This window comes from Thermobia domestica, chromosome 4 (assembly GCF_964235325.1).
Source record: "Thermobia domestica chromosome 4, izTheDome1.hap1.1, whole genome shotgun sequence".
Lineage (NCBI taxonomy): Eukaryota > Metazoa > Arthropoda > Insecta > Zygentoma > Lepismatidae > Thermobia > Thermobia domestica.
Genome location: NC_137457.1, coordinates 13246709 through 13268103, shown reverse-complemented (window position 1 = coordinate 13268103; position 21395 = coordinate 13246709). Strand labels below are relative to the sequence as shown.

The 21395-nt window shown below is 34.5% G+C and overlaps 1 protein-coding gene across 42 annotated transcripts in view; it reads right to left on the bottom strand.

Annotated features, from left to right (window-relative positions):
* The window catches only part of LOC145683727 (uncharacterized), a 226351-nt gene that overhangs the window by 133149 nt on the left and 71807 nt on the right, over positions 1-21395 (bottom strand). For 22 of the 42 annotated variants that reach the window (XM_081755198.1, XM_081755207.1, XM_081755203.1 and 19 more), the window contains exons 3-4: positions 7314-7361; positions 2133-2150 (exon numbers count right to left, since the gene is read on the bottom strand). In XM_081755198.1, the coding sequence (XP_081611324.1) occupies positions 2133-2150; positions 7314-7361 (66 nt within the window). The remainder of the gene's footprint in view (positions 1-2132; positions 2151-7313; positions 7362-21395) is intronic. The other 20 variants (XM_081755199.1, XM_081755210.1, XM_081755218.1 and 17 more) reach the window with 1 other exon arrangement.

Sequence of the window (21395 nt, the reverse complement as noted above, 5' to 3'; positions counted from 1 at the left end):
TCTGTTTGTACTTTTCCAGCATTTTGTTTTACAATTAAGTTAAAGAAGACAACAATTAATCCAATTTTACTGTCAATTGCTTAATAACCAATTTAAATATTTCACAACTGCAAACAGAAATATATTATCTTGGTCTTAAACAACAACTTACTAAGTTTAAAGTTTTAAACTTGGCAATTGATTTAGAAAGGTTAGTTTCGTTTTTGAAACATACCTATGGAGTCTTTTTATTATAAGTTATTTTATTTAGTTACTCTTATTTTCTCGAAATGGACGATAAATTCGTTTGTCTATTGACAATGTGTTCAATTGTAAAACAAGGGTATATTTAGAGTACAAATCTTTTTTCTTAATAGTAGAAGAAAATTGTTTCGTAAAATAAAAGTAATGAACACTGCTATTAGAATTAGTTTGAAAGACACGAAGAAAATACAGTTTAATATAAGAAATGTTATTGTTAAAACAAGTTCAAGTTTAGTAAACTAAAAGAGCACTAAAACCAGGAATCCATCAGAATATAGTAAAATAGAAATTTATTAATGAAGACAGAATAACACAGATCTAAATTAGAAAGAAATTTGATCTATAAAAATAATTTTAGAACGATAGAAATGTATGTACAAAGGAAATCATACTGATTAGATGATACGAAAATATTAGTGGTTAATATGTCTAAGTTCAAGGTATGAACTGATAACCATAATAAAAGTAATATTGATTTTAATGCATTAAAATATGCCAAAGATAGTGTATTACCAATGGTTTAAATGCGGTACTGTTACTACGTAAAGTATGGAATTGCTTCAACGTAGTAACAGAGTAATGAAATCCAATAAATATCTATGAGTAGATCAGGTGTATGAACTATGAGTAGATCAAATTTAAAATAACCGATAATGAAGTATGACGTATTTAATTTAATGTAAGTTAAATGAAAGAGAACAATACGTATATAATATATAAAATGATCGAACTAATTAACAACTGTAATGTTAAATGGAATGATAATTCAAAAACTGTGGTTAAAAACATTTCGTGCGTGTCGTATTACTTATGTTGTTCGATTTCGCGTCAGGCCACAAGAGAAAAACACTGTTTTGTTACGCAACTGGTAGATGGCATACACGTATCATCAAAGTCTCACAATATTACTAGTTGAAAGACGAAGGTATTCGTGGGTATGTAGTCAAATGTGGATATTCCAATAGCAGAAATGCCTTAACAATTTGTTCAGATGCATGATGTAAAGTAATGCCATTCAGACATGGGCTTAGTGCACTGAGCTTGATTATTACTACATAAATGAGACAGGAGCTAGTAGCTCATCATAGAAACGTATGATTCCCACCTGGAATATACCTCTAGGTTAATGAAGAGGAACCTGAAGATCAGAAGTATAGCAAACCGTTTTGAAGTGACTTTGGGAAGTTAAGAAGTACTTTTGACCCTAGCATCGATGACTTAGTATACGGTTACAATTGTACAAACATGGTAATTTAACTTACATCCTACCTAAATTTTAATAATTTCCCATCTTCATATAGTTTCGATCTACTTACGTGAAATGACCTCTTGTTCTTCATATGTTTCCAACCTACTTAAATAACTGTTATCTCCCCTTCACATGCTTCCGACATTACTTAGTCGCTGACTTTTTCAATGCAATGTTTGAAATGACATAGATTCTTACGTTAGCACATTCAGGTAGACTTTTTTCGTTTTAAGGGGGATGGTTTCGGAATGTAAGTTGACAGCATAAAATTTAAATAGCGTGCGTCCATTTGGTCAAGCAGCGGTTTAAATTTCCATGTAATTTAGGATCCAAAATAATATTGAATAATGCTTCCGCTACTACTGTATATAAAGTTTGTCCATCAGTGCTCTTTGTTTCCTTACTTTCTGAATCACTCTCTCAGTTCAGAATAGTAATATGGTGGTCTTAATAAAGGCTTAAGTTATGTTTTTATATCATAATTATATGTTAAGAAAGGACAGTAATGTTTATTAATGTTTATAAATTTCCAGAAGTGTTCGTTAAGTCATTAGTAAGAAGTAAAGTACGAAATAAGAATAGAGAAATAATTACTTACAGCTTCCAGAGTGAAGTGGATATCTCTTAGATTATTACTTACCAGTACTTTTTTGAGTACCTAGAAGTGGAAACGGAAGTAGAGCATGCTTATTAGGTACCTCGTGCTTGGCAAGATGAAATCAGATGTGAACAGTAGAACTAGAAAGATCTTAGAAGAAATGTTCCTTAAAAGTTGTCAACAACAAGTATATAAAAATAGCTAGAAAGTAGAATTTGAATTATATTTGCAACATCAATTTTGGTGAACGGTGTAAAATATTGAGACACTTATGCATTTCACCTCATTTCATTTATATCAGAAATTATTTTTTATTTACTTTGATATAAACTAGAGTTTCAGTGGTTTGATTTTTTCCTGTTTTCTTCTTCGTATGTACAGGCACTGAGTACTCACTGAATTGCGACCACTTACCTAATTCATTGTTTTACATGTTTTGCTTAGACGACGGCCTGGGCAGGGCGTGGCATAGATTCTTGTAATTGCTGATATGTTGCCATGGGGATCTGACACCATATATATCGCTGATGGGATCCCACAATGAGCCCACAGATGTCGGTTCATGAGTGATTGTACTAAAAGGACGTTTCACAACATTCCATAAATGTTCTATAGGATTAAGATCCGAGGGTTAGAGCCCAGTTCACATTTTGCAGCCCCGTGGAATGTTATTTAAGCCAAAAAAGTACTGTCCTGGCTTCATAGCACTGTGCATTTTTGTCCTGGAAAATACAATCTTCTTGTAGGTAGAAGTTTTGCATTGCATAGTGTATCTGAGCCCGTAACACCTGCAGATACACAACGGATGTCACAGTGTGGTCCATACAAACCAACGGTTCCAATTTATGCAAACGGAAGCATCTCCAAACAATACAGCTGCTCCAAACTGCCTGTACAATACGTACTATGCACGACGGTTGCATAACTTCGTGCTGCTGGCGCCACACATGTACACGCCCATCCGAGAGGACTAGCACAAACCGTGATTTTTCGGACCAATATACCCTTTTCCAATCATCCACAGTCCAATTATTGTGTTTCTATGCCCAAGCGTGACGAAGTCGGCGGTGACTAGTCAGAAGGAGTGGGTGTCGAGTGGGTCGTTTGCTGTGGAACTTCATGCGTACCAGTGTACGCCGTATAGTTGCGTGGGATAAGGATGTTGTGCATCCACCATTGTATTAGTCATATTATTCCTAGGCACTGATAGTTCATTTGGCTTTCACATGCTGCTTCACCCAACGCTCGTCCCACGTTTTGAACTTACGTACGCCCCTGCAATCCCGTCTCTTGGAGATCATTACCCCATTTTGTTCCCACTGTTTGTACACCTTCACTACAAAGGAACAGGCGCATCCGACAAGTAGTGATGACGCATCTATTGCTCGGGTACCCAGAATCATGCCCTAGTGGAATACGAATAAATCCTGCCTACCTCCGATTATAACAGTGTGCTGTCTGCCAACATGTAGCCTCGAAAGTGTTACTTCTCTACAATTCTACCAGGCGGGGTGGTCGCAATTCAGTGAACAATCAGTGTAAATGACTCATATTTTCTGAAGATTAAATTTTGTGAGATATTGTTTTAATATTTAGGAATCAAATTCAATGAAAGTGATATTATATTTGCATGTAATTCAAATTCATTTCGAAATACAAAAGATATTTAAGAATATTTCAAGAAGAAATTAGAAAAATCACATAATTAAAATTTCCGTTCAATTGGAAGGAAACAGAAAAATAGCTCCGCAAAGAAATTAATAAAAAATAAATTAAGTTTATACCCAACTACAATATAGAAAGACAGCATTCTTCGACCTTCAAAGTTTCTGAACTCCGATTAAAATCGAGACAACAGAAGATCTACAATAAGTTTGTCTCTAAAATAAAGTTGTAGCAGATACACAGAAATTTGACGTTTACACCAAAATCGTTATATATAATATGGCCAAAATACTTCATCTTTAATTGCTACTTTATCATTAATAGTCAACTCATAAATCAATTTAATCTCTTCCCCTCGTTTAATTCTTCATGGTTTCGTATCTCATATTTAAAATGTGAAATAGAATAAAATTTCTTAAGAAAAACGAAAATTCTATTTTGTCCCCCACCATTATGCAATTTAAAGTAAATGAAACCCATGATTAATGAAGACGAATCGCATTAAAAGAGTTGAACAAACAAAAAAATTAAAGAAAACGAGAGAATTCTGAATATACCACGTGATGTCCACCATAAAGTGACATAGTCTGGAATTGAATCTTGACCTCTCGCACAAGTTACCCTCCACCATTTCTCAACTTCAGTGACAATCTTAACAATGGTTGTCTGTTTAATGGGTTCCGCAGTTTGACCCAACAAGTCTGAGCAATCAAAAAATCCTAATTTGGCTGGACGAAGTATGTTAGATTTACCTTCTCGGTGAGGATATATTAGATATGGGTGCCCGGAAACAACATCAACATACTCCGGAAAATTATTTTCACACGAAAAATGGACGAAATAATAGGGCAGCGCTAAGCAATAAGCGCTCAGATGCATAAATTCAGAGCAATAGCCCACTGGAGATTTAGAGGAATGATACGAAAATGGCCATATTTAAGAATGAAATGTGGGTTTCCAATGGAAGAAAAGAAGAGTAAATATTTTTGATTCCGATAAAAAGAGCATTAAGTTGATTGACGATGACTGAAAACTGTGTCCTACCTTCTTGTTTTCATTACAGCTCATGAATGATGCAATGCAACTTACACTTTGTCTAATCTTCAATAGCATCATTTGCTGTTTCGTTAGTTCGGCCGCACAAGATAGGATTACGTCTTCCTGTGACGTTATTATATTTTTCTTTGCTGAGTCATTTTTCATACCAACTACCAAGTGATGTCCATATTATCTCATCTTGTAAAGATCTCTACACCCAATATGAAACTTGTTTTCTTAATAATATCTGAAACGTAATAATAGACCGAGATCCAGATTGAAACAATTTGTGCTGGTGATAAAATTGTGCTGTCGGCTTAACATTCTTCCCATTCTGTTTCAGTAAATTTCTTCAAGACTATTCTTAAGATTTGTTTTCTGAATTCTATGTATGGTTGCGAGACATAGTCGCTTACTCTGAGGGAAGAAAGTAGACTGAAAGTATTTGAGAGCAAGATACTGAGACTAATATTTGGACCCAAGAGAAACGGGAATGGGGAATGGCGGAAACTGCATAACAAGGAACTATATAATTTACACGGCTTACCAAACACTGTTAGGGTCATCAAATCTAGGAGGCTCAGGTGGGCAGGACATATAGCCAGAATCAGAGAAAGTAGGGATGCTTTCAAAGTCTTAACTGGAAGACCAATCGAGAAATGGCCATTAGGATGACCTAGGCGCAGATGCGAGAACAATATGAAGATGGATCTCGCAGAAATAGGAATACAAAGTAGAAACTGGATCCAGTTCGCTAAGGAAAGAAGTCAGTGGCGTATTATTTCAATTTATACTAATGAGAAGCCCGACCAAAGTAGATTAACCGTCTTTATTTAGAATTTGCAAACGTCGTTTTCATATCCGATATCACAATAAATATTCTATATAGAAATAAAATTAGATGTATGAATTTGAATGTGTATGTTTCAGGATAACTCTGGAATGTCTCGATCAAGTAAACTAAAGTTGTTTTGCATACCACTTACAATCTTAAAAAAGTAAGAAAGAACTATGTGGGGGAAAATATTCTTATTGAACAAGAGGTGACGTAAAGAAACAATAGAAATTGACCGAAGTTAATGTCAAATTCATAAAATTGTGGAGTGGCTGCAGAGTGAATAATAACACTTTTTGCTATTTAAGTACAAGTTCAGTCCCAGTAATGTCTCTAGAGGAAAATCATAGTATGTCAAATAATTGAAAACGACACAAATTAGTGACAGACTCATAGTTTTCTGGATTGCTAAGGCGACTAGTGAAGCATCGGTAACATTTAAAATTAATATCAGTCGAGGAGCAAATACCATTCTACCACCTCCAGTAAGTTAGGAAAGGTTGATATGTAAAAATAATCCAGAAATACCGATGTTAGAGCTGATTCCATAGTTTTCAGGGTCATTGAGATGATTACTAACACTCTCAATGCAATCTATGCCCAAGTTCAGTTTCCATGGGTACGGGAGGACAAGGGATAAAATAGGTGAAAAATGAAATGTTCTGAATGACCGAAATTAATGCCAAATATACAGCTTTGGTGGTTATTGTGCTGATTCGTAACAGACTGATGGTATTTAAGACGAAGTTCAGCTAAGAAGGGGCATAGCTACCCAGGAATCAAATCTTTATGTTCATACCTTCATAAGCCTTAGGCCTATAGTTCCTGTACATATGAGCTGTGGGATTCGATTGGACTGGCACGGCAACGCCAAAGGCGTTGCTCTTGCTATTTACTTCACTAATTACTTAATTTTCAAATATTATAAGTCTTATTCTTCCCGTGCATGTCAGCTGACTTGAGAATGAGCGCGGACATGCTTCTCGTTATTTTCATTTAGGTCAAAGTTTAGTCAAGCCGGGAGATAACTGATTGGGAAATTGACAGATACGACGCCTTAGCGGTTATTTTTATTCTGTTATTGCACTCATTTCTCTATATTCAAGTTACATAAATCTTAGTTTTCCCATACAAGTCAGTTGGAATGGAAATAGAAAAACGAATTAGTGCCAAAAGCATTGCTCTCTGTTGTTTATTTCACTTATTTTCTTATTTTCAATTTGCATAAGTCCTATCCTGGATTTTGAATGGTAACTTCTTTATTTACATTTAAGGCTAAGTTTTGGCAGGATGGAATATGGGAATGGGCTCGCGAATTGATACGTCAAACGCCAAAGAAATTGCTATTAGTTTGTTTCAATCATTGCTTCAGTATCAATTTTATTGTGCATGTGCAAGGAACTGGCTAGTCTCCAATAAAGCAAAGCATAATATTTCTTAGCATTTCTGATTCACATAAAAAATACACCAGTATTAACACTAAAAATAATTATTTTGTATTTAACTTCAAACTTAGAATAATGCATTGATTTTTTATTATGAAATTTGTAAATTATAATGTACTGATTTTCTACTAATCAAATTCTCAAATAATCTAGAATTAATATACAAAACAAACAATACGTATGATCCCTTGATTAATAATGGAATAGATAAAATTTAAATCTAACATAACTTCAACATACCGTCAACATATTGTGGTCCATAGTAATCATCGTAGGAGTTGCCAGTAGCTGCAATTATAAAAAAGAATAATTGATTAATTAGTTCATTTAGAGAACGATACATTATGTGAAGTCAGTGATATTTCTTCTCCATATATTAATTCAACAAAATAAACTCCCTTATAACCTTTCTTAAAGTTATAATCATATTGAAATCGCATATCAAGGCTTATAGGTTATGTATGATAGTATCACCACGCCAAATTAATCTATATACTCATTTACATATTTTACGGTACTTATATTCATATCCGCCGTCCCCAGCTTCGGTTGAGATTAGGTGGGGATAAGTTAGGGATGGGCAAACCGGTTCGGTTTCTTCAAAACACACAAAGCTATTTCTATGGAAACGGATTCGGTTTCCGGAGAATAAGGAAACACTAGTCTGGTCAAAAATAGAACAAATTTTGGAAGAACCCGGAACCGGTTTTGAAACCGAAACCGGATCCGGCGAAAAACCGAACCGGTTTTTGGAGAAAACCGAAAAAGCTGTTTTTGTGCTCAACACTAGTATAAGTATGGTAGGATCGGTTTTCGTTGTGCCATAGCTGGGAAAACGAGAGAGAGATAAGTGTAGAAGAAACAAAAGGAACTAGAAAGCCAGTCTCATGTTTGTGCTAGTTAAAGTATCAGGCCCACAACGAAACAAGCGATCTTAATAGGGTTACTCGAATTCCCGTTGCTGGTATTGTGGCCTTACAGTTATCTTGAAGAAGTGCCTCACTTTTTATTTGAAGACTACACATCTACGTTACTATCTCCGTCTCTACCTTTGGGAAATTACTCAAATATCGATTTCCATGGATGACCACATCTTTCTCCTAGTATTTCTTAAATATCGGTCCTGTATTGATTAAAAGGAAAAAAAAACATTGTCAGTCAACATTCTTTAAACAAATGTAGTCTCAGAACTATGCGTGAAGCAATTCAGTATTTATGGATAAATATAGAACTTAAATGGTAAAATAGGATTGACTTTTGTTTATTTTACTTCTACTTGTTGGTAAGATTACAGGACATTCGAAAGAGTAAGTGATGGTAAGAACTTTTTTCTTTTTCTTTTTCTTTCTTTTCTTTTTTTTTTTAGCAAGACGGTACATTGTGATCATCACTTCACTATCTTCTGTTAAGTTTGAATTTGACTATTGATCAAGTCTAATACATACATTCTTTTCATATAGTTAACACATTGAGATATTTGAACTAAGACAATAAAGATTAATTACAGCTTTAATGATGTGTAAACAATTGCGATAATAACTGTATTAATTGGACGGAATAAATGAGAGTGTAATTTGGTAATCTTTATCAGATTTCATACAATAACATCTTCTTGATTATGAGTAACTAATTGTGCAATAATACAGTTGCATATTGTGCAAGAATCTTAGAAATGTAAATTAGCTCTTTGTCTAAATGAACTATTCAGAGACACACATAATGAAGTACGTGCACTTAGTTGACAACTAAAGCATCTAATCTTGAATCTGTTATATAAGCAGTTGATATGTACTTAATGAAATGTACAGCAAAAAATTACCTTAGTTTACAGAGCTTCTTAACATATTCGAACGAAGGAATATGGCAGACATCTAATATATTAGCTTTGATGTTAGTTCTTTCTTTTAATACTTCCAATAATTACATAATTCTTCTCTTTCTCATACTTTCTATCATGTCAATAAGAATGCAATTTGTTTCCAAATAATATCCTAATCAATTTGTGTAACTACTTTAGTTGTATGAAGATCATTTCGTTTCTTCTTTGCACATATTGTTTCTCATCTCTCTTGGCCGCTCTTCTAAAATTCGTATATTTCTGTCTTATAAAGCATACTGCTGCAAACTGTTAAGTAAATCAAATTTGCACGCTAAAGGTATTTACTTTAACTAACTTTCCAATCTTCTAAGAATTTATTAATGAATGTCGGCAATACTTTCTCTTCAATTGCTACATTTATTAGGCTTATACAGCAACAACCAGTTACCTTTCGCTTTACCGCAAACCACCAAATATTACTTGCTACTCTTAGCTCATATACTTAAGATACCAACAGTAACTCTTGGCTCATATACGCGTACTTAAAATATCATCAGCCACTTATGGCTGCAATACAATATATAAACAACTTGAGTCATTCCTACATCAACCAAATACACACTATTTATATTACATAGTAACGCTCTTTTTTTGCTCGTAAAACTTGCCAGCATCTTGTCCGTCTATTCACTAGCATATTGCCCGACTAATTGACATAATCCAACAGAGACATATAATTTGATGTGTCATTTTGAAACTCCTATTAGTAACTCATAGAACATGTTTTTTCGTCAATTCTTTTCTCGCAACTTACACTTGAGATCATCACTAATGATGCTATTTTGATAAGTAAAACTAGTTATCTCCTTTATATTGAACTCCTCAAATTTTAACATTTGTAACAGTTCAATTCATTCCTCTCTTGTTTAGCATTAAATTCGATCCCATACTCTCTATTATTCTGACTTTCTTTCAACGTACGTTTCAGGTTCTACTCTAACATTTAAGATATGTGCTAGAGAAACACAGAGAAATATTACGTTTAATTCATTAATGAAGTAAGTTTAGTAAAGGATATTTTTCAGACTTAACCAAATCATTCTCCATGTATATAGAAGAAATAACTGAAGAATAGCAAACATAACAAAGCAATATTTTGATAGAAGAAATATTAATTAGATGTACGTATGTTGTTTAAAGATAAAATGTTGCTATTCTAGTGTAGGTTAAAACAATAATAAAATTTAGTACCAAAGGAACATTTACGAAGATCATAGAATAAAAATAAATGTTAAAAATCAAAAATTAATGATGATTGAAAAGAAGCGGATTGTATCAACTACAGGAGTACAAGGGGAAGTATAATTGTTAGAAAGATTTTGGTATTTGGTTAATAGCATTGTTAAGACTATATGCGCAAAGAAAAGCCAGGGAAAGGACTAATAAAACAAGAATTTCCAGAGAAAAATGTTCTTCTCTTTGAATAAACAGTTAAAAACAAAGACCTTTATATGGAGTATAGTGGTGTGTGGTGCAAAAAGACGAACTCTACGATGAATCTACAAAAAAGAAAGAAAAAAGAAAAGAAAAAGAAAAAACGACTAAATGAGTTTGAAATTTGGATGAGGAGAGTAATGAAAAGAATACAAGGGTAGAACGGAATATTAATGAGGAAAGGTTAAGAATATTAATTTGATACAATAAGAATATAGATGAAATTACAAAAATAAGAAGAAATTGGTTAGAACATTGGATGGGAACGAACTACGTTATGAGGGACGTGCTCGAAGATATATTAAGTGGAAGTGCTTGCATTTGATGCTCATAAAAATAAAAGTTGCTATGAGGAAAGTATGAGATAAGCTGAGAACCGTCATGAGTAAATGTTTTTCAGTTTCTGGAAATGATCAATCAGTAGTATCATAATATCTATGAGTTCGACGATGACAATTTTTATGATATCGGATTATGAAAAAAAATATATATTGAGCCATTCGGGGGGGTCAAAATTGAGAATACATTTATCATGATTTGAAAATGACATTGTGAATTTTTCGACAGCACGATAATCACTTCGTATCTAACTTCTATGGATTCTGATAAATAAAAATGGCACGTGGTTTTCATCAACATGTTTTGAAACTAACGTACCCCCATATAAGAAATTATGCAGAGTCTGAAACAGATGATTGAAAGTGCAAAGGTCGAGCTATAGAAGAGATGCGTTGAAATCTTCTGGGTCTCTCAATTTATGATTGGTTGTTAAGGATCTATGCGGGCTGGTATTCTCACCGTGGTATACGACATTCTTTCTGTTGACCAGTTCCGGCCGCTTTTTTAAATTGCTAGGTACAATCGCGCTAGTTGCCGAAAGTGAAGGCTCAATTATTAGTGAGGTGTACGATATCCTTCCTCGTGACCAGTTCCAGTCTTTTGTTTTGAATTGTTAGGCACATTCGCGCTAATTCTTGAAACTAAAGGTTCGAATGTATCTTTCTACCCGCGAAAGCAGCTCGTGATGTACGATTGTTAGCGTGCTTTACGACATCCTTCCAGGTAACCAGTGCCGGGCGCTTCTCTTGAATTGTTATCCTTAATCGCCCTAATTGTCGACATTATAGGTATGAGCGTATCATTCTTCCCGCGTAAGGCGTGATGCGCGATGCCCAATCCAATCCAATTAAAATACACCATAACCTTCCTAAGTGTCAGTGTGAGCTTTACCACATACTGTAGAGTTTCCCACTTCTACCATGATCTTTCTCACACATTGTTCTCGATGGTTATTTCCTTTTCATCACTTATCAATTGTTTCAAAATGGTTTCGTTACGTTTCAGTAGACATTCCCAGATAGGAATTCAACTGAGTAAGTGTTCTTCAGTCAGATTTTTGTGGCACAAGCTTATTTTTGTAACCACCTTTCTCGAAAACGTTAAACCAGTTGATGGATATTTCGGTCATCGACGATGTTATGACTGCTTAGATGACAGTCTTTCTCGATTGTTGTCGGAATATAATCTAGGTTTATTGTCATTCGTTGTCCACTGTGAGAAACATCTTGCAAATCGAAATAGTTCCAGAAGGAAAGCAACTCAGCCATATTTTGGAAGTTTCTTTTCATAACGTATATGGCCTATAAACCTTTAACTTTCGTTACAGGCTTGTGCATCATTTACGTCTTTATCGAAAAAACTGAACTATAGCTTACATTTAGGAAAGTCTACTCATATTTATGGCACAATGACGTAGGTCTGATTACAAAAGTTCCTATACTTATTGGACATCTACTACCTTACACTGTCAGCTCTTAAATAATGTTATTCCTGAACCGTTTGGCTCTCACATCTTAGATTGGGACTAACGCCATCTCGTGCGAAAATGTTCAATAATTGAAATACTGCGTGATATTACATGTTAATCTCCAGCTTTTACACAATTACTACTTTTCTCATCGTGTACTACATCTAGTACAATAAGAGAACTACATGTTTATTTCCATTTAAAGAATATTAAGATACTAATATGATCAAATATCTTAACGTCACTTCAATTAATTAAAAGGAAATAAATGTTGGGAGTACTTTGCGACTGAAACTGTAGTTAAACTCGATGTGAGTAGATTCTTATTCAGGAAAACCTAGGCATCCATCTCTCTTTGATAAAGCTTTTATTCTTATCCATATTAGGAATTAAATAAATTAGTTCAGTTTCATTTGTCAAATTAGATCCAAAGAATTACAACTTTTTAGCAACGCCAGCTAGGTAGTAAGTAGACACTAAGAGTTTCGATACATACCGTGAAATTCAGTTATGTAATGACTCATATGCTTTTTAATAGCAGAGTAACATTTATGTGTGTGGGGGTAGGGGGCAAATTCACTGAAAATTGTCTCAATTAAAACCAATCCTAGAGGAGAGGCAGATCTACAGGGTAAAAACTAGGGGGCAACCAGACCCCATACTATGATAGATATATCATGAGTTTAGTATACACTGTTAAAAATACAGTATGCGGCAAAACAAACAGTACTAAAATCACATCATTGGCATTTATTTATTTATTTATTTATTTGTTGTACAACATAATGAAACATAAGAAATGTTGTCAAATGGGTGTCAACTAAACATTACTCAACCCATATCGTAAATTTAAGAAGACTTGTGCCTGCAGCATATCTTGTGTTCGAAATGTTGAGCATTACATCACGCACATTCTTCATAGTGGTCCTATAGATCTATGGACATGTTAGTGAACACGGGTTACTGGAACGACAGAACAATGAGCGAATCTTCTCTGTGAACTACGGTATATTTGTAGAGGGTTATTTGTTCGGAAAATTGCTTCCTTCAGCATACTTATATGTAGGCGTCTTGAGCCCTGAAACCAGGGGAGTAAGAAGGGTATGGAAAATCCATTTTTCGGGAAATCAAGTGATGTCCAAACTCTCTAGGCAGAAGGACAAGTGACCCAGTTGCAATGTGGGCGGTAGCCCCTTGTTTCTGCATCCATTGTTATTGTAATGACATATTTTTGGTTTGGCGAAAACCGCGCAAAAGGTGCAAGAATGGATCAATAATCAACTGGCGATCGATGTAACGATCAAGGTACACATGGCTTTCATCACTGAACCATACGTAAGTTACTAATGAAGACTTTATGTTCATATGCCATAGTTACAGAGAAATACAGTAGGCGGGGGTGCTCATCTTCTGCAGTGAGATGTTGCTCCACGCTGTATCAGTGGAAATAGTGCTCGTCAATATACACCTTCTTCTCTGTTGTAAGTAATATTATCTTTGCGCCAACTGCACACTACGCTAATCCACACACGACTGAGCACACGTGTGGCGCTCACAGCTCATACCATGTTGCATCTGCGCACCATCCGTGAGCGAATTTCAGTACTGTTTGTTTTGCCGTATACTGTATATATAAATGACAGCTTAAATTATTTTTGTCAGTCAAGTGGGCTGCTTAGACTCCATCGGCTCTGGGCTAGATCCGCCACTGCACAAGTTGCTAATCCTATATTAAACAATACTGCCGTGTCGTGACTAAACGCTGTAACTTGAGTTACATTGTTTTGTCGCTATAAGCATTTTTGAATTTCCCGCCACCGATATTTATGTTCACCAGGCCCAGCATTGAGCTGAGTCAAATACTTTTGAAAATATACCAAAGAGAATTTCGATGTAAGTAGGAAATTAGCCGGTCTGTGGCGACTTTACGGCTCTTTTTCTCAAAACTGCTGCGCCAAAGTTACAGCGTTTTGTCGCGACAGGGCAGAATATAGATGGAAATAGTCTTTAAACTTAAATGAGTACAGTGTAGTTACACAGTTTTAAACTTTGAGGGAACATTCGAATATGGTAAGTATATTGTCAATTATGCTTGATGTGAAACTACTGTAAAGTAGCTCTAAGGAAGTCCATTGTTGTGTTAATTGATCATATTTATGTCATCAGAAGTTCGAGACAGAAGTGTTGAGAACAAAATATATAAAACTAGATCACATGTCTGGATGGAAAGTTTCATTTATAAAGGTATTAGTAACAAACAAACAGCAGAAGCTTGTTATGACCTTTAGGCAAGTAATGTTGCGTGTAAAATTGCTCTTTAACTACATTATGCTAAAATAAAATTCGTTACAAACGTCAACAAATAGAAAGTATCATGGACTCATTTATGCATATTTCATAGATGAATGGAACAATGATCGTAAACGATGGTCCATAAACAAAAAACTTAAAACAAAATAAACAAATTGGCTGTAACTTCTTATCTAAGAATGGAAGTGCTACTAGAGTTTTGAAGAAATTGTTCCTGATGTCATGTAACTTTATAACGAGTCCTTTATTTCCAAGCAGTGGCCCGGCTGTGAGGGAAGTTACACCGGTGAAAATTAAAATTTTATAACTACAACATAAGTGAAGAAATGTTATCTGATGTGTTGTGTGCAAGAAGTAAGGTACTTGTAGCAATAAAATGTTATATATATATTTACCAATGTGATTTGTTTCAAGAACCCCCAAGGTCTAAACGAAGATATTAATTAGATTTGATTTAACATACTTATTAAAAATCCTAGAAATTATTTTTCTTTTCTTTTATAAGAAAGACGATTACGTACTCTGACATTTAGCGGCTGTGAAAGGGAATACTATCCTTACATTCGTTTTACCTGTCTTGAGAGTCCGTAAGCCAATAAATACTCTACCCATACTGGCTACCAGTTCCAAACAGTGACGATTCTAACCGATATACAGATATATGTTTACAGAAGGAAATCAAATGGCTTCCAGGACAAAGTTTGATCTAAGAGAATTACATGTATAGAGCTCAGACAAGCAAAATAGACCAGAATTCGGCAGACAATAAATAAATAAATAAAATTTATTACAGTGACTGATCTGGTAATACTCGGACAACGCATTCCAATTTCAAATTACCGGTTGCAATCCATTAACCATTCGGGTAATCGTGCCACTTAGATTGTCAGCAATGACAAGAGCTTATAGAAAACAGCTTTCAGATGTTTAATGTTAATATATGGTTTAGCTGGCAATTTGAATCTCATGGTCTCTTTGTTAATAGCGTCCCCAGGAATATATTTTCTGTGTACTTCCGTAAGAAACTGTTCTACATTACTTCAGACTGTCTCATTGAGTTTCTTCATAACGTAATGAATCAAAGGTGTGTTTCTTGCCATAAATAGTGAACACCTCTGGTAAACTGCAAATTGGAGCCATTTAGTTGCAAAATCACATTTTTATTGTTTTCCCGGAAACTGTAAATACAATTCACCTACTTATTTACGTAATTTCTAACTACAGTCAGTAACACTAACTACCACTATGATTTTGGTAAGAATCATAAGCAAAAACAATCACACAAATACTGTATCAAAATCAATCGGTGCCTGAAATAACTCACATCAAAGCAAAAAAAAAAAAAAAAAAAAAAAGTTGCTATAATCTAAAGGAAGAAACCTTTATTCAGGTTCCTAAAACTATACGAGAGCTGAAAGGAAAAATTCTTTCTTTAGCTCGTAAAGATAAAATTTAAATATTTACTGACGTAACTTTCCTCAAAACTAGACATTGATTAGTGCCTTATTACTAGATGCGATGCACATCTTTGCTAGTTAAACTAATTTTAAAACGTCAAAGAGATTTAGTAGCTTCGTAGATTTCTTAATAAAGCTCTAGATATACAGTTGTAGCTTAAGTTTTGTGGGATACTTCACGAGTAGATAGAGATCTACTGTTATCTTTCCAGTATCATGTAGTACAGTGCTATTCAACCTTTTTTCTCGAGTACCCCTAGACACAGTTCACCATCAGATTATGTACTCCTGAACTGTTTAAAAGAAATTAAATCGAACGTAATTTTTTAAAACTTAATACACATATTCTGTTTATTAAAAGGGATGACAAATAAAGACCCTACAAAAAAAAAAAAAAAAAAAAAAAAAACACTCAGTGTTCCAATAAAAAATATTATTTACAGGGAGATAAAGTATACATCCGAAAAAATGAACATGAGAAATTGCAAAGCATATGGGAGACATCCAGTTCTACTGAGGAGGATTATCCCCTCATCTTCCCTGATAATTCGTACGCTGAGGACAATGTTAAAATTTCAAAAACTAAAATAACTTTAGAACTAACGTGTTAATGAGATGACTGAGCTTGTTTCCGAGACGCCAACTCTTCGATTCTTGGTCGAATCTTCGAGAATACCAGAATCAGAGCTAATTCTAGATTCAAGCAATATCTGCGGTACGTTTTTACTGATGTTAAAGTAGAGAAACCCTGTTCACACAAATAAGTTTGATGGGAATGAAAGAAATTGTGAAATAGCACTGTTACTAAATTCATTGTACTCTTTTCGAGCATAAATACAAAATTCACAAATTGACAAGTTATCGAATTTTATTTACAGTGAACTGTCAACAGACATTTCCAGCAGAATCCCCAGAAGCAGGATTACGTACCCAAGGTTGAATACCACTGATCTAGTATATACTTACATTTCCTAGTAAGAGATGTAATAACTACCCGAAAAGTAATAATTAATTTCATTTAAATATTATTTACAATTCTGTAGAATAAAGCGTAATAAAATATAACTATGTTAAATGTTGATATTTTCCTCCATCTGCCCTAACATATGATTTACAATTGCATATGGCAAGAAACTTTGTCGGAAGCTTTTAGACTCGTACCTAGTTCCTTACATAACTCCGTTGTGAATAAATGGTGGCAGGTAGTCTGCTTTGGATCACTTGTATCAACCTATCGGTTGTTACATTCCCTCTGGAGAGCATGATCGTTTAATTAAATATCTTTCATAGTTCACATGTGTTCGTGTTGGATTGCGTAGAGTTCTGAAGTAGAGGACTATCGTGGCAAACGCGCTGGTTAAGGCGAATTGTTCAAAAAATAAAAAAAAAGTAGTTGCTCTTTACGTCTTTGACACAAGAAACACCAGTTGAACTCCTAGCGGGAGCTCATGTGGTTTGGATGTTATGTTCAGCTGTAGGTCCACGTCTCATATACCATCGGTGTTGAAAGCAGTACTAAACTAAAATCACCCATGTTCTTAACACGTTGATCATCTTTTGAAAGAGCGTAAAATGGTATCGGTAATGCAGAGAAATTCAAGGAAATGGATCTGCAGGTAAACAATAAGAAACAAATCAGGATTTAAAACTATTTCTTATAACGGTAACGCCACTTAAGAGATGTAAGCACAGTAATATCATCCTCTCAAGTAACACATACATTAAGTGTTCTGAAATATTCGAGCACATCCTGTACTCAAAACATACTATTTTTTTTTTGACTCTGTCTTCACGGATGGCAAAGACAATAACAGTATTTTCATTAAGTAACAGGCATTTGTAGCTGCTCACGAACATCGATATACATTTCAAAATGATCAAAGATACAATTAACTCTCTGAATATATTACTAAAGCAAATCATTAATATGGCCTGCAATCGATATTGCTTATAGGTTGGTTGGTATCAGTTAGAGTCCCTTCATTTTAGCACCACAGCTACATTAGAAATGTTTCCATAGTTTAACCCTTTGTTGGGCAGTGTTGCTCTCAAGAAATATTGCATTCTATTGCGTTGTCCACACGAATTATAACTTCAATGATCATTTAATTGGCATTATTGCTTTCATACAATATTCATATACATGATTTGTTGGTCGCTTCTTTAGATACTTTTAATCTTCGTCAACAGAGGACAATCAAATTTAGTATTGAAGAAGCTTTATCTCCTACGTTCCGCGAAAGGTCTAATTTTTAACTTTTTAATTTGTGGTTTCTTGCTCTGTAAGAAAATATTTCAACGAAACTGTTGGTAATTACTGAGAGTATTCTAATGATATTTGATCATAATAGGGCAATGCTGCTCAGTAGCTACACATAAGACCTATTTTATGCCAATGTTGCTTTGAAATAAACACCCTGTATTGTGTAACCAAAGTACAAAAATACTTTAAAAATTACGAAATTATGATCAGGAAGACATGGTTCAACCATAAAATCAAACTAAATATTTTAATGGTTATACTATCAATGCTTCCCAATTAAAGGGTTAAGGTGGAATCCGAAGTGCTCTAATGCATCCAAACTTCAAGGTTCTTCAACCGAGAATCAAATTCGGACTCCATGCACCAAAGGCATGCGCGCAAGCCACTCTACTAGCAAGGGTTATGTTATTTTGGCTAAATTAGATTATAATTGATACAAGTAAATGATTATGAAAGCATTGATCGAATTACATAGAATGTTGCAGGAAACAGTAAGCGCCCATGACATCACATACATAATATTACCAACCAGAAAGTTACATGATTTGATACGGAGCCTGAAATAATTCATACCAGAAGGGAGCCCTTTACAGGTATAACTGAGTCCTCTCCAAATAGAACTTCAGTATAAAGATAGATATACGATAAACAAACTTTGAAACGATCACGTAGTTTTGACCGACGCAATCTATTTAAATATGAGAGGGGAGATCTTCAACGTGATAAAGGGGGCAACCAATGAAAAGTGCAAGAGGACACAGATGCACAACTACACAGGCTACAAAGTTAAAATACGCTAAGAATGAAGAATTAACGTGAGAATAACAGCAGAGAAATTGAACAAGAAAAACACTGCAGAAGATTCTAACAGAACATTTATTACTTAAATATAATATCTTATGGGTAGTTCCCTGAATTTGAATATATTACTTAATAGAAGGCAAACGTGTTCAGAAGTTTCAGCATGAAAGTTCATTCTAGATCTGACAACATTGAATAACAAGCTTACCCATTAAGTAGCCGCGAAAGAAACGTTCGATATTTTGAAACAGCCTTATAAGATCACAGACTTTACAACATTCTACATCCAGTGTGTTGAGACAAACTTGACTGATACAAATTCTCAAAAAATGTTGCTGTAGGAGACATAGGAAGCACTTTTTTCCTAGGAAAAGCGGACAACAACCTTTTCTGAATGTATTTATTGTTCTGATTCTGGACACTTTGTTTATCACTTTAGATTTTAGTTTCGCATGCTTCAAATCACTAAAACAATGGTGGCTATCAGAAATAAGGTCCTAATAACATTCGAACGAGCAGCAAGGAAACAACAGTTTTGATGTCAAACATTATATTTTTGAGTATGTTGAGTCCAAATTTTATGTTTTTTAATCTGAAAGTTTCACGTGTTTTATCTAAATCGCTAAAACACAAAATGGCAGCCATCTGACATGAAATCCTAATAACTTTCGAAGGTAGAAAGCAGTGATATTGGTGTCAAACATTGTGTTTTTGATTTGGCTGAATCCAAATGTTATATTTTCTAATCTGATGTTTTAAGCAATGTGCTCCAAATCACTGGAAAACAAAAAGAAGGCTATTTACTCATGGAATGTATGCAAATAATCATATCAAATACTTCCAGAAAAGGTTGTTTGCTTACTTTCCCACAAAATGCTTCATAGATTTTTATAGCCTCCTTTTTCGGAATTTGCTTCATTCTAACATTTGTTAAGCTTAATACAAATATTTCTGAAAATTTTTAAAAAATATTGTTGTGTAGTACTTTTTCCTTTCTAAAAACAAAATAACCACAAAAACGAGACTTATATTTTTATTTATTTCAGAATCATAATGATATAAAACTATGGGGCTATATATAAATGAAGAAAGACCTACACGAGTGTACCATCGTCTTTTCATCATTTGCAAGACTACAAGAATGGTACTCTATTTATTGCAAGTCCAAAGACCTTAAATCAGAAGGAAAAATTGCGATGTTCGGAAGACATTACGAACATAGCATTTCTGATCCGAAATCTTCCCCTAGTGAGACATTTGATTCTAAGAAGCAGTTCAAAGGTAATGAACTGGAAATTGTGCATATTTTGTCAGGCACCATATCGAGCATAAGACATGTTATGTTACCACTGAAAGTATAAGTAATAAAAATATTGCAGCATCTAAATACATTGAGGAAATTAGTGTTCCTGTGACAGGTGTAAGTGATCTTATTGCTGCAGAAGACTGCTACCACTCAAACTGTCTGAAGAAATTTCTAAGAGACATAAGTTACGCTGAAGGGCAGCAGTGACTCAGTGGTAGAGCGTTCACGTCTGAAACGTGGGGTCCCTGGTTCGATCCCAGCTCAAGCCAAGTGAACTTCGTGGTGGACAAACATCATGTGCGTGGAATTCTGGGGTTCTCCCGTTTCCTCCCACTTTATTCATTCCATCAATCAACTCATTTCCCATAATCACCGTCTCATTTAGCCTAGCCGGCATAACCACGAGACGTAAAAATTGAAAGATTCTATTTATAAGTAAGGCTGAAACTGCAATGAAAAAAGTTCATTTACTTATGATTTGGCTCGGACGAAAACTGATGTGGGATGAAGCAGCTAGCAAATAGTGCTTATGTGTTACAATTAGGTAAGATTCGGATGGTCTGTAGAGAACTAGCATTGAAATTATCTGTTGAAATCCCCAAATCAGTTTCTAGCTGGTTGAAGGAAAAGATTGCACCACATGTGAAGAACGATTATAACTTCATTGTATTGGAAGATCAAGCAGCACGTGATAGACAAACAATATTAGTACTAGTTAAATTTTATAATTTGCCATTTTCCCAATGGACCAATAAAGATTCAAGGCGAGTGTAAAAAATTAACCAATATTCCTCTACTGTAATCAGAATATAATGAAAATTTCTTGTCATGATTCATGTAGCATTAAAAACTATGGTCAGACATTTTATCTAAGCCTTCATACACAGGAATGAATGTAACTGAAAAATCAGCAATGGTAGTGATCCAGTGATGTTTACATGTTTCTTCTCCTATTACTTGGTGGTCAGTCACTTCTCGAAGTAGACCCAGATGAACAGAAATTTGAAGCTAACATTCACTGAGGAATTAAGTACGAGGTCTAGAGATTTACGTATTGGTAAATAT